General features: G+C 46.7%; 2 protein-coding genes across 2 annotated transcripts in view; both read left to right on the top strand.

Annotated features, from left to right (window-relative positions):
* The window catches only part of LOC146868581 (P2Y purinoceptor 4-like), a 97,986-nt gene that overhangs the window by 16,319 nt on the left and 67,310 nt on the right, over positions 1 to 14,357 (top strand). The window contains exon 2 of the mRNA XM_085615750.1: positions 170 to 280. The gene's annotated coding sequence lies outside the window, so the exon portion shown is untranslated. The remainder of the gene's footprint in view (positions 1 to 169; positions 281 to 14,357) is intronic.
* Positions 219 to 1,177, top strand: LOC146868582 (P2Y purinoceptor 4-like). Its single transcript, XM_085615743.1, has one exon. The coding sequence runs from the start codon at positions 236 to 238 to the stop codon at positions 1,175 to 1,177; it is 942 nt and encodes a 313-aa protein (XP_085471869.1). The 5' UTR covers positions 219 to 235.

Below are 14,357 nucleotides of genomic sequence, written 5' to 3' on the forward strand. Positions count from 1 at the left end.
AGGGATTCAATAATAAAAAGGAACACAGAGGCATTTTAATTAATTTATGCCAGGGGAGAAGAATAAAATCCATGTGCTAACTGCTTAGAAAATTGTGTAGGACAGATAATATCTATAAATATTACCGAGAGCAACATATAACCTCTTTCATTCATGTCTTTGCTCATAGGTGAAGGCCCCTGTGGAGCACCATTTCCCCATACATACCTCCGACCTGAAAAGCAATTCCTGAACCATGAACAGCACATCCTCAGAGAATGGTACATATTGTCATTCCCAGGTACTGCACCCTTTCATCCCCATGCTGTTGACCGTCATCTTTGTATTCGGCTTCATCCTAAACACTGTCAGCCTTTGGATATTTTGGTTCCATATCAAGAAGTGGAGCTCAGGCATGGTGCTCCAGTTCAACCTAGCATTGACCGACGCCATCATCACCCTGGCAGCCCCAATGATGATCACCTACTTCTTTCTTAACAACCACTGGCCCTTTGGTAACTTCCTTTGTCAACTCAATGTCTTCTTTTTGAGCACGCACCTATATGGCAGCATCTATTTCCTGGCACTGATCAGTATTCACAGGTATGTGGCCATAGTCTGCCATCACAAGAAATCATGTTTTAAGAGGAAATCCTTCATTATAAAGATATGCCTGGCTGCTTGGCTTATCCTCTTCTTTCAAGGATTTGTTTTCTTCTTCTCTCTGAAGACTACAGTTGTGGACAACACAATAAAGTGTTTAAACATCCACCAAGGTGGCATGGTCCATCTTTTCTTTTATTGGAACATGCTATTCTTGTTTCCCAGCTTCCTCCTGCCGTTCACCATATCTTTGACCTGTTATGTCCGATTGGGAGTTTTTGTTTCCAAGATGACAAGCAGCAGTTTAAGGGGCCAGTTGATGAGAACCAGGTCTTTACAGATCATCACTGTCTCTCTGGTGATCTTTGTCATCTGCTTCCTACCGATACATATCAGCAGGACATTAGAAGTGATTATCAAATATTTCCCGATGGGCTGCAATCTGCTGCACAAAGTGGAAATAGCATGTTACATATCGTGGGTCTTCACTGCCGTCAATTGCTGTCTGGATCCCCTTCTCTATATATTTTCCACTGAGATATTTTACAAGTGCTTCTTCACCAACATTCAAAGTTGTATCAGATGGGCTAAGTAAGTAGCTCAGTTTTTGCTTAAGTCTGTGTCTAAATAAGAACACTGTACATGAAGCCCCACCCGATTGAGAGCCACTGCCATCTAAGGATCCTAAACAAGGTACATGTGGAATACAACAACTCTAATTGGCTCTTTTTTCCAGAACTTACTCAGCCTGATCCGGTGATTAGCTTTGTGTGCATGAATGTTAAATAGAAACTAGCCAAGGATTTAACATTCTAAAGATGATTTATTCTTCCCCACACAAAATTGTGAGCTTTCTTCTGAATTAACTGAGCTCTTGAACTAAATGAGAATTACACATACATCCAGGTCTTCAGCAATATCCCTAGATCCCTAGGTGCCATCGTAGAATCAAAACTACATTTTGAGACAAACATCACTGTGATAGCAAAATACCATCTCCAAATTACATGAACATCAAAATTTCCTACCCAGATGAGATTTGAATAGCTGAAGAAGTCCAAACCCTGGTCATGGTTAGAGTTGAATACCATGAAGCATTGGTCGCACACCTCCTTAACACCTGACTTGCTCCTATGAAAGCAGTCCAACACTCGCAACCCATCTAATTTCAAGAGTTAGGAAATTGGATCAAAATTACTTTAGCCTAGGCATTACTAGAATGGCTACCTGCGCATACAAGACTGGCGGCCTCACCTACAACGAAATAAATGTGAATACCCCAAAATACTGGGTAAATAAACTGATTCTACCTGGAGTAAGCTAAAACCTGAGCAAGGAACCTTGACTACCTTGATCTTCACAAGTACAAGAAAAATTCCACAACAAAATGCCTATTCTTGAGCAAAGAACAAAACTTATTGAGCTCCTTTCAAAGTAGGATACAAATGGGCCCCTATTTCTTACTATTTAAAGCCTGCTTGAATAAAACCACCTGCTTTCTAGCAGAATGCATAGGTGAGACTGCCTTTACTTAACATTTTCTGCAGGCAAGACTGGTTTATAACGTCTAAAATCTATCCTAACACTTTCCTGTATACATGTATCCTGTTATAACCAATATGTTGTATTTCTGTTTAAACATGTCATCAAGTGCTCTGACACTCCTGCTTGGGTCAAAACAAAAGAAAATGCATTAAAAAATAAAAGATAAAAAATCTGAAGACTTGATCATTTAATATTGTACATGTTGCTTTGCAAATTTGAAAGACTTTGCAAAATGTCTCTTTCTATGCAAAGTTAACGTTTACCCCTACTTTGTCCACGTCCGCAGTCCAAATAAATCTCATTGCACATCTGAAGCTGCTTCTCTGAATTATAAGATATACAATACAATGATCCACTCGGAGAGAGGAGAACCCCACCCTCCAGAGGCCAATGAGAACCATATACTAATTATTATCGTATAGTTTTTCAATACAGTTTTATTAATCTTGCAGTAATTCAATATAATACAATTTTAGTAGAAAAACTCAGTAGAAAATCTGAAGGGCAAGAACGTGTGATAACTACCGCAAGAGCAGCCTATCGTGGGAAAATTACTCCGTGTTAACTAAGTATTCACAACACGGTGGTACCATGCGACAGTCACCCGACGTGTCAAATGGCTGCGTTGAAATCAACGCCACGCCGTAAAAATGTGAAACACGAACGCCAAAAAAGCTGCGATGAGGCCATTCGCGATACAAAAAGCAGCAAAAACCAGCGGCAGGCCTGCAAATCCCACGTGTCAGAAGGGAAAATGCACAATAAAAGCATCAATAACAACACACCAGAAACAACCCAAAGTGCGTAGCAACATGGATGCACCATGACCCAGAGCAGTGGCCAACGCGAAACCCACAACCCCCACAGACCACCAGCAAGGTACAACAGGGTCGGGTAAGGCCAGGGAGAAGAGGGAGAGCAAGAAGGGGTGCAGTCCACAGCAAAACCAGATCAGCATCACAGAGGTGACAGAACACTACCATCAACTGACACACAAGTAGACCACCTGGAATGCAGTCGGAGGGTGGAGGAGGCCCATGGAGGAGGCCAAGAGGCGCTAGCATGATGTGAAAATCTAAACCAGGCACAAAGCCGCTGCCAACAGGAAGGCAGCAACGGCGACAGAAGGTGGGAGTCCTGCGCCACAGGAGGAGCCGGAGGAAATGGAGGCCACAGTCAACAGTGTGGAGACGGAGCAAGGAGCCGGGAGTGCGGACACAGCTCGGGAGGACTTGACACAACATCAACAGGGCGAGTAAAGTCCAGGGACTGGGGTGACAGGGGGATATGGGCACAATGGCACACATGCACAACGATGTGTAGCACACTGCACACCCACAATGACCCTGGAGCATGTCCCTCATCCCTGTGGCACACTGTAGCACACACACATAGCGATAACAGCACTTCCACATTGACGACAATGTGGCACAATGTGCAACCCCGACACTGCAGAACAGAGGACACAACTGGCTCCGCACACGCGCAGAAACAGGCCTACAACATCTGGCAGAGCGGGAAACTGTGAAATGGAAATGTACTTGTACAACCTACATACGTCATGTAGTCCAAATGTACACTATCCAGCATCTAAATCCTGCACCTCCAAAACAGTCACAATGTACATTGTCATAAAGTCTGCATGCAACCAAGAACAATGCGCCAACATACATGTCAATACAATGTCAACATGCATCTCCCCTTCACATTGGAGAGGGACACACAACACCTCCAGCAGAGCACAGAAGACCACACATCAGTGATGCCAGAGAGGACCACCACACCTCGACACCGACGCCCTACAACGGCCCTTGGACATCCCATGCAACCCACCACCAGGGCAGCCAAGCTACTCAGAGGATAACCCGGCCCCTGCAACAGACCATACAGCATGAAGCATCAACAAGCACAGCTGGCTCACTACACCTCACTGACCCAAACATAGCACCCCAATGCCAGGTGTCAGAATGCCAAAAGGAGTTGGCCAAGCAGGTGTGGGTGTGTTCCGAACCCATGGAAGAGGAAAAAGACCACATACGTGAGTGTCTATTACCCTTCAGGGACCACCCACACCCCACAAAGGAGACCCACACTGTTATAGAGACACATGCAGATGCACATTCCCAGTACAGAACCACGCCCAGGGGCAAGCATATATAAGTCACACACTCACGTTGGCTCTGCGTACGGAGGCCCAGTCCACTCCCCTTATGAAATGAGTTGGTGACGACCAAGTTACATGTCCAAGCCCAACCCACTGCCTTCGGTGACATATCCGTGTCCGCTGTGCACAGCACAATGAAATGTCGTTGGGCCCAGGGCCCTCATGCATACAACAAGACCACAGGGACACACGCAGATACCATGTTGAACTGGCTATGGGCACGTGCGCTCGGCCCCTTTATTGGCAGGGCCACATGTACAGTGACGCCTGTGCTGGATGTGAGTGGGGTGAGTATACGGCAGCCTGCACGGAGCGCTTGGTGCTGGCAACAACTTGAACAGTGGACACCAGTGCAATGAAAACAGAAAGCACCAGCATAACAGAGTCAACTGCTGAGCAACATGGGTGGAGCCGGAGCATGTACAGAGGTCACCCAACATACACACAGAAGTGTCCATGAGTTGCAGTGCCCTGAAGATGGGGCACCAGAGCTGAGCGTGCTCATGTGCGAAATTCTCTTGGATCGCATCCCTCAGGATATCCCTGCTGCAGCTGCTGTAGTGTGTGTCACACCTGCCACATCTCACCCAATAGCATCCCAGGTCCTCCACCCTGCCTGAGGTGACAGTTGTGTCCGCAGTCCACAGCTCAATAACCAATCATAGATCCGGGTGTGTAGCTGGACTACCACCTCCAGTCTGCATTCTTGCCTTTTGGTTGCTGCCTCCTGCCATCCCATTGTCTGGCCTTCTCCCATCTGCACACTTGCCACATCTTCCTCATCATAGTCCCAGGTCTTCACCACTGCATGAGGTAACATTGTTGCGTGAGCTGTCCACAGCACAGAACTCAATCAGAAACGGTCCATGATTTGTGATGCACAGAGTTAGTGGCCCCGGATGCAATGCGGCAGGCATAGGCACACCACCACGGTGACTTACGGTGCAGTGAAATAGGGACACCAGAGCTGAGCAGGGCCTCGTCGATGTCCAAGGTGAATGTCGTGGAGTGTTTCAGGGGACAGTGGAAGGTGTTCTTCCAGGGCCTGATGCAGAGGGCAGAACCAAGCAGACACAGGCAATATGAAGGAGATGAATGATACAGACACATACTTGACAGCAAGTCAGTATCAGCTACATGATGATGATGACAACACCCAAGCCATAGACTCACAAGCCACCAAAGTTCACCCAGAGAGTGTACATGGATTACGGGGCACAGAGTTAGTGGCACCAGTGCTGAAAGGGGATGCAGTCTGCGATGATGCGTGTACAATGGCATGCAATCTGCCATAAAGAAATCATGTCTCATTTCCACATGTGTGACCTACTTGTGCGCAGTGTAGTCCGGAACCATCGCTCAGCATGGGCCCACAGCCATGTGTTGTTGGCTCGTGAGGCACAGAGTTAGTGACACCAGAGCAGTTGTTGGCAGTGTTCGATCACCTACGTAACGAGGATCCTTTTTTCCTCTGAACTGAACCACGTCTTCCTCTTACTCCTCTCCAAGCATTCAATGATATGAACTATGCCACACACAAATCAAGACTCAATTCCAACTGTGTGACCTGCTCGACCGCAGTTAGGCCGAAGGCAGTAGTCAGCAAGGGACCACAGAGAGGTGTCGTGCGGATGCTATGCACAGAGTTGGTGGCACCACATCGAAGGGAGTACAGTGTTATAAACTCTGCGATGAAGTGTGTACTCTGCCATTGCATAATCAAGACTTAGTTCCAAATGTGTGACCTACTTGTCCACTGTGTATGCCAGTGGAGTACATCAATGTGAGGACCGCGGGCCTTGCTCGAGGAGGCCGTGATGGTCTGAGCAGGCTGCCAAGGTCACGGGCCTCGGACTTGGAGGTTGCACCGGCACGTGGTGGGCCCTCCTTGAAACCCGCCAGTGTCGGCAGGTGAGCAGTGAGGCCTGGATGCGCAGGGGCGGGCGAGACGGGATCGGGGACCAGCAGCCCGGGGACCAGCAGCCCGGGGTACAGCAGGTGCACAGGATCGCAGGCAACTCCGCTCACGAAGATGGCGTCGGCCTCGAGGTGGGGTGAGAGGCGCCGCCCTGGCAGAGATGTTGGGCATTCCGGAAGAGAATCATGCCCAGAGCTGCATGCTTTTTATTCACACCCCTATGCTGGCCTGGCGTACGCAGGGCCAGCCCACTCCACTCACGCTTACAGGGGGTGACATAACAGGCTACATTTCCGCAATCTTCCCCACAGGCTGGGGTGACATGGTTGTGTCCATTGTACAATACACTCCATAAACCAGCGGTGTATGTCGACATAGATATGGGTGTGGTCTGCATACTGCAGTCTGGCCTACTGTATAATAAGGGGGCACCCAATATTCCAACCGCATCTGGGTAAAGCAACAATCACAGAAAACAAAGTGATGCGATGGAACAGATCAAAATGATATTTCTTTCGAAAAATATGAAGGATACCACAAATTACTCCTTCATACCAAGTTACTTATATATTGAAATAAATCATCTATTAGTCATGTCATTGTTTGGACACAGTTTCACTTGATAAATCTCTTTTTATCAACATATCAAATACAATTTCAGATATTCATTTCGAAGAAGGGAAAAACCAAAAACATACAAAACAAAGGACATAAATCCATTCCTTATTCCCCTACAAAAAATAATGGATGTAACCACTATTATCATGAACATTCCATTGTTTAAAGAAGCCCCATGCAATAGTACTGGGGGGAAGAAACAATTACACCCCTATCACAATATATTAGTACTATGTATCTTGATTCAACAAAAATTAAAATTCTTCCGGGGCTCTTAGTATTAAACAGTAGTCGACGCGTTTCAGCCCAACTTGCTTGTGGGCCTCATCAGGACTAGGGTATATAAGGATATATCTCCTGGAACAACATCAAATCCGCAGCAATCCAAGCAGTCTAATTCTAAAGCACTCATATATCCATGGCGAGAAGATGGTTCTGCATAGAAAAATCTATTGGGCAAAAGCCTGTAGAGTCAAATTCAATGCGCGCAGGGCTAATAACTCCTGTCGCCTCAAAATCGTCTGTTCATATTTTACAATCTTGAATAATTTCCAGTCTCCCGCTGGCAATCCAACTCTCCGTGCGGTTCCAGATTGGAATGAAGGAGTAATTTGTGGTATCCTTCATATTTTTCGAAAGAAATATCATTTTGATCTGTTCCTTCCCATCACTTTGATTACTGCAGTCTGGCCAGCACATCTCTGCCAAACTTGGCATTGTGTACATACTCATTCATGGGTCACTTGCCTCCTTCGCACATGACTGGTGCCCACCTCTCCACACATTCTGCTATGGTGTGGCTGATGCGCCATGCCGTGGATGGCTCCTGTACATGGCTAGCCCAGGTTGCCAAAGTAAGTTGTGCTGTTGTGTCTGGTGGGTGGGCATGTTGTATGTGAGTTTGTAACATGTGCATTCCCAGTGTTGTGAGTTGCATGGTTGTGGAGTTGAGGTGTGTGGTGTGTTCATTTGATACTTACAGACGAACAGTGCATTTCCATAGCTTCCATCCTTGTGACGCTGGTTGATGATGGTCTGTCGTTGGAAGTGGTATCATATACCCTGCATGGGTAGTTGGCGACGATGTTGGTGGAGATTCCCCGGTGGTCAACTGTTGCCTGCACATTGATGTGATGCATGTGCCTTCTGGTGCAGAAATTGTGTGCTATGCCACCAAGGGGCACAAGTAGGACATATGTGCTGTCAATTGCCACCTGACATGTGTGGGACATGTGTGGGAAGCCAGCTGTGGCCTAGACGCCTTGCTTGGTCTCCAGCTGTTCCTGCGTAGTGTGGGGGGAGTATGGGTACTTGGGTACCAAGCTGATGATGGCATCCAAGACAGTTGTAATGAACTTTGATGGGCTGGCTGTGAGACTCCTCCGACTCTGGCGGTTGTTGGTTGGAAGGTCCATGAGCCCCACGTGTGAAGCACAGTAAGCAGCTTTGTCTGCGGAGGGATGTTGGTTGTACACTGTGTTGGTGCCATCAGCCTGTGGGTAATGGTGGTCAGGATGCGTAGGATGGTTGTCCTTTTGTGCCTGTAGTGGGCAATGACATTCTCTGGTGGTGTGTCTATGAGGTTGGTGCATTTTTGGAAGGTCCGGTGTCTTGGTCTGCGCTGCCTCAGTGGTGGTCAGGGGGGGAGGCGGGAGGGTACGGGGGGATGGCGGTCCTGGGTGTGGTTGCAATGGGTGTTGTGTCCCTGTTGGGGCTCCGCGCTGCATGATCAGTGGCTCCATGGCATCTGTTGTTCTTCAGGTGTGGCTCTGGGCCGGGCTCTCTTTTGTGGTGCAAGTTGCAGTCCAACTTTGCACCAGGTCAGAGCAGGTGTTAGTTTCCTGGTGCTAACACGCCTTATCTCCTGTTTTATGATCTTATCGCCGATCTGGCTGGTTGTTGAGAGTGTTGAGGGTGGTGTTGTTGCGGCTTTTTGCACGGGAACGCCTACTCTGCATCTCATTAGCGATAGTTGCCGGGGTCAACTGTGGCGATGTTTTTTGCGTCTGCTATCGCCAGAAATCTGGTGATATCGGCTGTTTGCACCAGCTTGTGAATGGGGCGGTAAATTTATCGCCACTTTCGCTGCGTTAAAGTGCCATTAACTCGGAGATAGCTCCTTGAGAATATGCCCCTCACATTGTAAGTGCTTCACAAAAAGCGCAGTGCAATGTGACATATGTGAATAAAATGCACAAGTGCTTATTTACGATATGTACAGTCTAGTAACTGATGTTTGTGGAAAATTAAAAATGCAAGACTCAAATTTGGAGTTTATTAGATAAAAAAGGAGTCAACAACATCAGTCCTCTAGTAAAAGTCGATGTTTTGACCCCACACATAATTTATAACAGGGTGATCATAAGGACCTAGATGGTAGCATCCTACAATGAAACAGATAATTTATACAAAAATTGTTAAATGAGAAAGTACAGTGTTCTTCATACCAAAAGATGGTTTAAAAAGGCAAAACCTACCAACACAGCACAATGGCTTCAAGACACCAATTTCTTTGAGTAAGTGAAAATCACTCTTTTAGGGAAACACAGCCTATAAAGAAATAGAAAATTGTCCAAAGCTTACCAAAGCTTAAAAAAGGAGGAAATCATACCAACACTGTGCGGTTGCTAAATGACATTCCTTGTAAATGTAACAATCAATCAGTAGGAAAAACACATTTTGGAAAAAATGTTGGGAAAACGAGAGGCAAATCGCAGCTCTGGTCATGAGTAACATCATTACAAAGCTTGTATATTGTGAGGGCCAAACAAGGGGGAGATCTCACCCTCTTTATGCGGCTAGCACCGTGCAGAGATCGATGGTCAGAGTCCAACTAATTCTAGAACTGCAAATCGAAGGAAATGTATTGAAACAAATTTTGAAATAAAAAAGCAAGCGCATGAGGCGGACAAGCGGTTAGATTGCAGAGCTGACTTGCAGTCATGGCCGGAGCAATACATTGGGATTCGCATTCAGAGCATGTGTGTGCTCGCGTCTAGAAATCGGTGCGCAAGGAGAAGCATGTAGTATCAGGGTTGAGATATTTGGAGATTATCATTATTGTGCCAGCCAAAGGGCCAAAAGAGGTAAAAAAATATACTCTGTCGATATGTAAAGTTTGCAAAAATATTGGGAGCCAAATTTAAAAGGAGTAGGCTAAATCAAAAGACTACAATAGACATGGAAAAAACTACCAAGGGCATAAAAAAGGTTCGTACTGATGGCAATACATTGCCATACCCAGAATGCATTAATGTAAAATTAAAAAGGAGTATAAATCATTACGCGTCAAACATTACTCAGTCAATATACAAACATTTGAAACATTTTGGATGACCAAATGAAAAAGTCTAGGCTATATCAAAATGGAGTACAGTTGGCATGAAAAACATACTAAAGATGTGGAAAAGGTTCGTACTAATAGTAATACATTACCGTACATAGAATACACAAAGTAAAAACTTAAAGGAACAAATGTGAGCGAAAACACCAGCCTGCTCATTATGTATAATAATATGATCCCAACTGGTTTGGAGCACATGGTCTACATACCCAAGCACGCCACAAACGACTGAGACATTGGACGTGCTGTTTACCTGTGGTGGTGGGAGCAGACTGGTGTCATTATTGTACAAGGCTATGAGGGCAGACTCGGGGACCCCATTGCACAAAGCAAGAGATGCGTGGAATGAGAAACTGCAACCACAATTGTCGGAGAAGGGGTGGGCAGGGCATGCACATTGACGCGCACAGTACCATGCAATGCACGCTTAAAACGAATACAGTTTAATTTCCTGCAGCAGGTTTACATGATTCCCATTAGACTACACTGCATGGACCTGACCCGGCCTCACGAATGCCCTTGATGTACCAGGGCTCAAGTAGGGTTCCTGCATTTAGCATTGGAATGCCTAGAGGTACAGCAATATTGGGTAAGAGTAACTGCGAAAGTGAGCGAGGGAATTGGCATCCATGTGGAAGTTAGTCCAGCTCACTGCCTCTTGGGGTAGGTGCCAAGGCCCAGGAAATGAAAAATGGCTTACAAATTACTGCAACTTGCCTTGGTATTAGCCAAACGGAGGGTGGCTATAGGTTGGATGAGGGTAAGAGCGCCTACATTGGAGAATTGGGTCGCCTGGAACACCCTCCCCATCCACTCCTCAAGACCTGGCTTTTCGAGCAGTAGCCTTGAGACCCTCACGGGTAAGTAGCGCGCTTTATAAATGAAATGATTGATTGATTGATTGATTGATTGATTGATATGTGTTAAAATCCGGATTCCCTGGGTGACACAGGTGAGTACCTGGGACAAACAGGGGGTCCTTCTTCCAGTCAGGGAAAGGGGGGTACACTCTAACAATAACCCCTGCTCACCCTCTAGGTAGCTTGGCGCGAGCAGACAAGGCGTTATCTTAGGCGTAATGGTTAAGCATTTGTGATCACATACAACAATCCAATGTTACCCCCACAAATGGACTCCACACTGGGCGTATCAAAAATATACTTTGTTTATAGAATTCAGATTTATCACAAGACCCAATAACGTGTAAGCGGGCCCACAATATTACTTGGCAAAAAGAGTTCTCAGTTCAGCGTATTGTTACAAGGTCCGTGCACTTCGTTCCCGGTTCGGGTGGGGGAGCGGGTCTCACTCGCTCTGTGGGCGCTCCAAAGGGAGAGCGTGCACCTTGAGGTGCGATCGGGCACAGTACCTTTATCTTTGGGGAGTTGGCGCGAAGGCTGCGCAGCAGTCAGTGCGATCTCGGATGCAGGGTCGTCCTGGCGATGCGTACTACGGTACTCAGCAACCCTGGGCGTTGCAGGCTCAGGGGACGGACATCCGGGAGCACCTTCCAGCGGGTTGCGGCGTTCGCACCGTGCCGGTGATGGGTAACTTGAAGATCACGCTGCGGGGCACAAACACTCGTACGCTCCTCACAGGGGAGACGCACGGGATCACCACACGCGCCGCAGCTTTCCCCAAAGCAGAGGGAAGGCGCATACGCAGGCAGATGTGGTTTGTTAGGGGGGTGAAGCCGTACAGTCACCGGCCTTCCATTACGGTGCGAGTTGCGACTCGTAGGGGCCAATAGTCACGATGCTCAGGCGGGGTGAGACCCTCCGTTGCGGTGCGAGCTACGCCTCGTAGAGGTGCCACAATCACATTGTTCGGGCCGGACAGCGGGTGCAAGCTTCAGGGAAAGTACGCTTCGTTCGGGAAGCGCATGCAGCAGTTTTCTTCCAGATTCCAGGGGAAACGGTCCGTCTTCCAGCTCTCTCCCACGGCGGTGAAGTCCACTGGTCCTGGGACTTCGTTCAGGGGGCAAGCTCAACACAAGCCCTTGGAGATCTTAAACAGCACAAGTTGAAGCAAAGTTTATCAGCAATCTTTCTCCTCTCCTTCAGTAGCAGGGCAACCACTGCAGGCCAATCCCCCAGGTCAGGGACAGTATTCCTCCCACAGCTTTCCCGGTTCCTTCTCCTCAGGTAGAGGTTCGTCTTGTAGCAGGATCTGATTTCTTAGGAGTAGGGCTCCTAGATTTATACTACATTTCTTTTGTTTTGGATCATAGGAAATAACAATCTTAACAGCCCATTCTGGCCTATGAGAACAGGGTAACCTTACAATAGTGAAAAACGAAAATGGCTGTAATTCACTATTAGGACATGCCACACACATCAGGGCTTGTCCTACCTTATGCTTACAATGCACCCTGCCCCGGGGCCTACCATAGGGGTGACTAATATGAAGTTAAGGGAACGTTTTTAGGGACTGGCAAGTGTGTGCACTTGCCCAGTCAGCATGTCAGTACCAGACTGCACGCAGGTTCTGCAATGGCAGACCTTAGATACATTTTACCAGGCTGCTTCTGTGGGTGGCACAACCAGTGCTCGGAGCCCACCAGCGGTATTTGTATTTACACGTCCTGGCACTCCTGGTGCACTTTACTGGAGTCTGATAGTAAACCAAATAAGCCAATCATGGAATCCAACCCAACCAACATATACATTTTACATAGGGAGCACTTGCACTGTGGCACTGGTTGGCAGTGGCACAGTGCTCTGAGCGGCCAACACCATAAAAACACATGCGGCACAGCGACAAAAAGTGGAAGGGAGACTCACGCCAAGGTGCCAGGTCTAACAATGTGCGTGAATGTTCTCTAGCTGAAGAGCTGCATATCTGAGCGTGTAGGAAAGACAAAAAACTGGCAGAGGATATTGCAACTTGGAGAAAACTATGTATGAACCTTCTTAACCCAGTGCAAACTGGAACTGGACAGATGAACTTCACAGATAGTGATGGTGAAACGTAAAGTAAGGACCCACTTGTACTGTAATGTTGTGTGGTGTAAAGCTTCTCTATAACTATAAAAGTTATTTAATAGATTATTGTATAACATGCTGTTGTCCACGAATGTATGTGAATAATGTGTCATTTTGTTCCACTATATTAAGATACCTGTGTTGATTAAGAGATGCTGAAGTCAGTGTATAACCGCACAAAATGTTCTCAATTGAATTAATAAAGTTATAAAATTATGATAATAATATGATCCCAATGCACTAAAAAAGGGGGGCATATTACATGTCACAATAAATCACATAGGTCTGTTAATTGATGGAAGCTTGTTTTCAGGCTTTTTATATTCTTTAGTCGTTTGTTGATGAAATCCACTTGATCTACCCATTGCAGTTATTATTATTATTTATTAACTGTTCAATTAATTAAAATCATTACAGTAAAAAAGCATAAAACTGGTAAATGAAAGATTGATCACATTAAAACTATGAAGGCTGCCGGTTAAAAAGTTTTTTTGTTCAAATAATTTATGTTCCCTCTCCGCTGCACCCACTCTTTATCACGAGTCCTTGCACAGAGTTTCGTATACAGCTGCGTAAGCCTTAGCGGGTTTCTGCTACAGCAGTCTGTAGATCGTTCTCCTTGGCCCTTCCATTTAGAGCCATTGATGTAGTGCGGTCTCTGTGGGAGGGTGAGTAGGATCAGGGTTCTTCCCTCATTTGAGGGGAGGCTGCATTATCCCCCTTGTTATACCTTGCTGATGGCCCTGGTTTGTTTGTGTTCATTTGCTGCCTTTAAAGCCATTCTAATCAGATAAATGAATTTCCCCAGACTCACCAAGGTCATCGTGGTTGTTCTATAAAAGCACAAGGATGATGCTTTGCGACATACCTTGATTCCCTTGGTGATACAGACTGGGCGAAGAAGTCGACGGCGTTCGTTCCTGAGTGCGGGCCGCAGCATAAAAGGTGAAGCCAGGATTCCCTCGTGTAGGGGCCACAGTCTGCAGCTTGTGATTTCACCCTTGCGAGCCCATGCGGGGTTAAATTCGGTGATTCCTAGAGTGCATAGTCTCATGGAGAGGATTTTGGTTCTGGCTTGTGGTGTCAGGGCCTCATTTAGGTAGGATTGTGCCTTGCCTACCATGCAGGAGCTGTTCAGCGGATCTAGGTGGGGGCTATAGCGAAGGGATTTAAGATCCAGGTCAAATGAGGTTTTGAGGACTT

This window comes from Triturus cristatus, chromosome 1_2 (genome assembly GCF_964204655.1).
Source record: "Triturus cristatus chromosome 1_2, aTriCri1.1, whole genome shotgun sequence".
Taxonomy (NCBI): Eukaryota; Metazoa; Chordata; class Amphibia; order Caudata; family Salamandridae; genus Triturus; species Triturus cristatus.

Bases quoted from the DNA above. Each gene is read 5' to 3' on its own strand.
- LOC146868582 (XM_085615743.1), top strand. From the start codon at position 236: ATGAACAGCACATCCTCAGAGAATGGTACATATTGTCATTCCCAGGTA.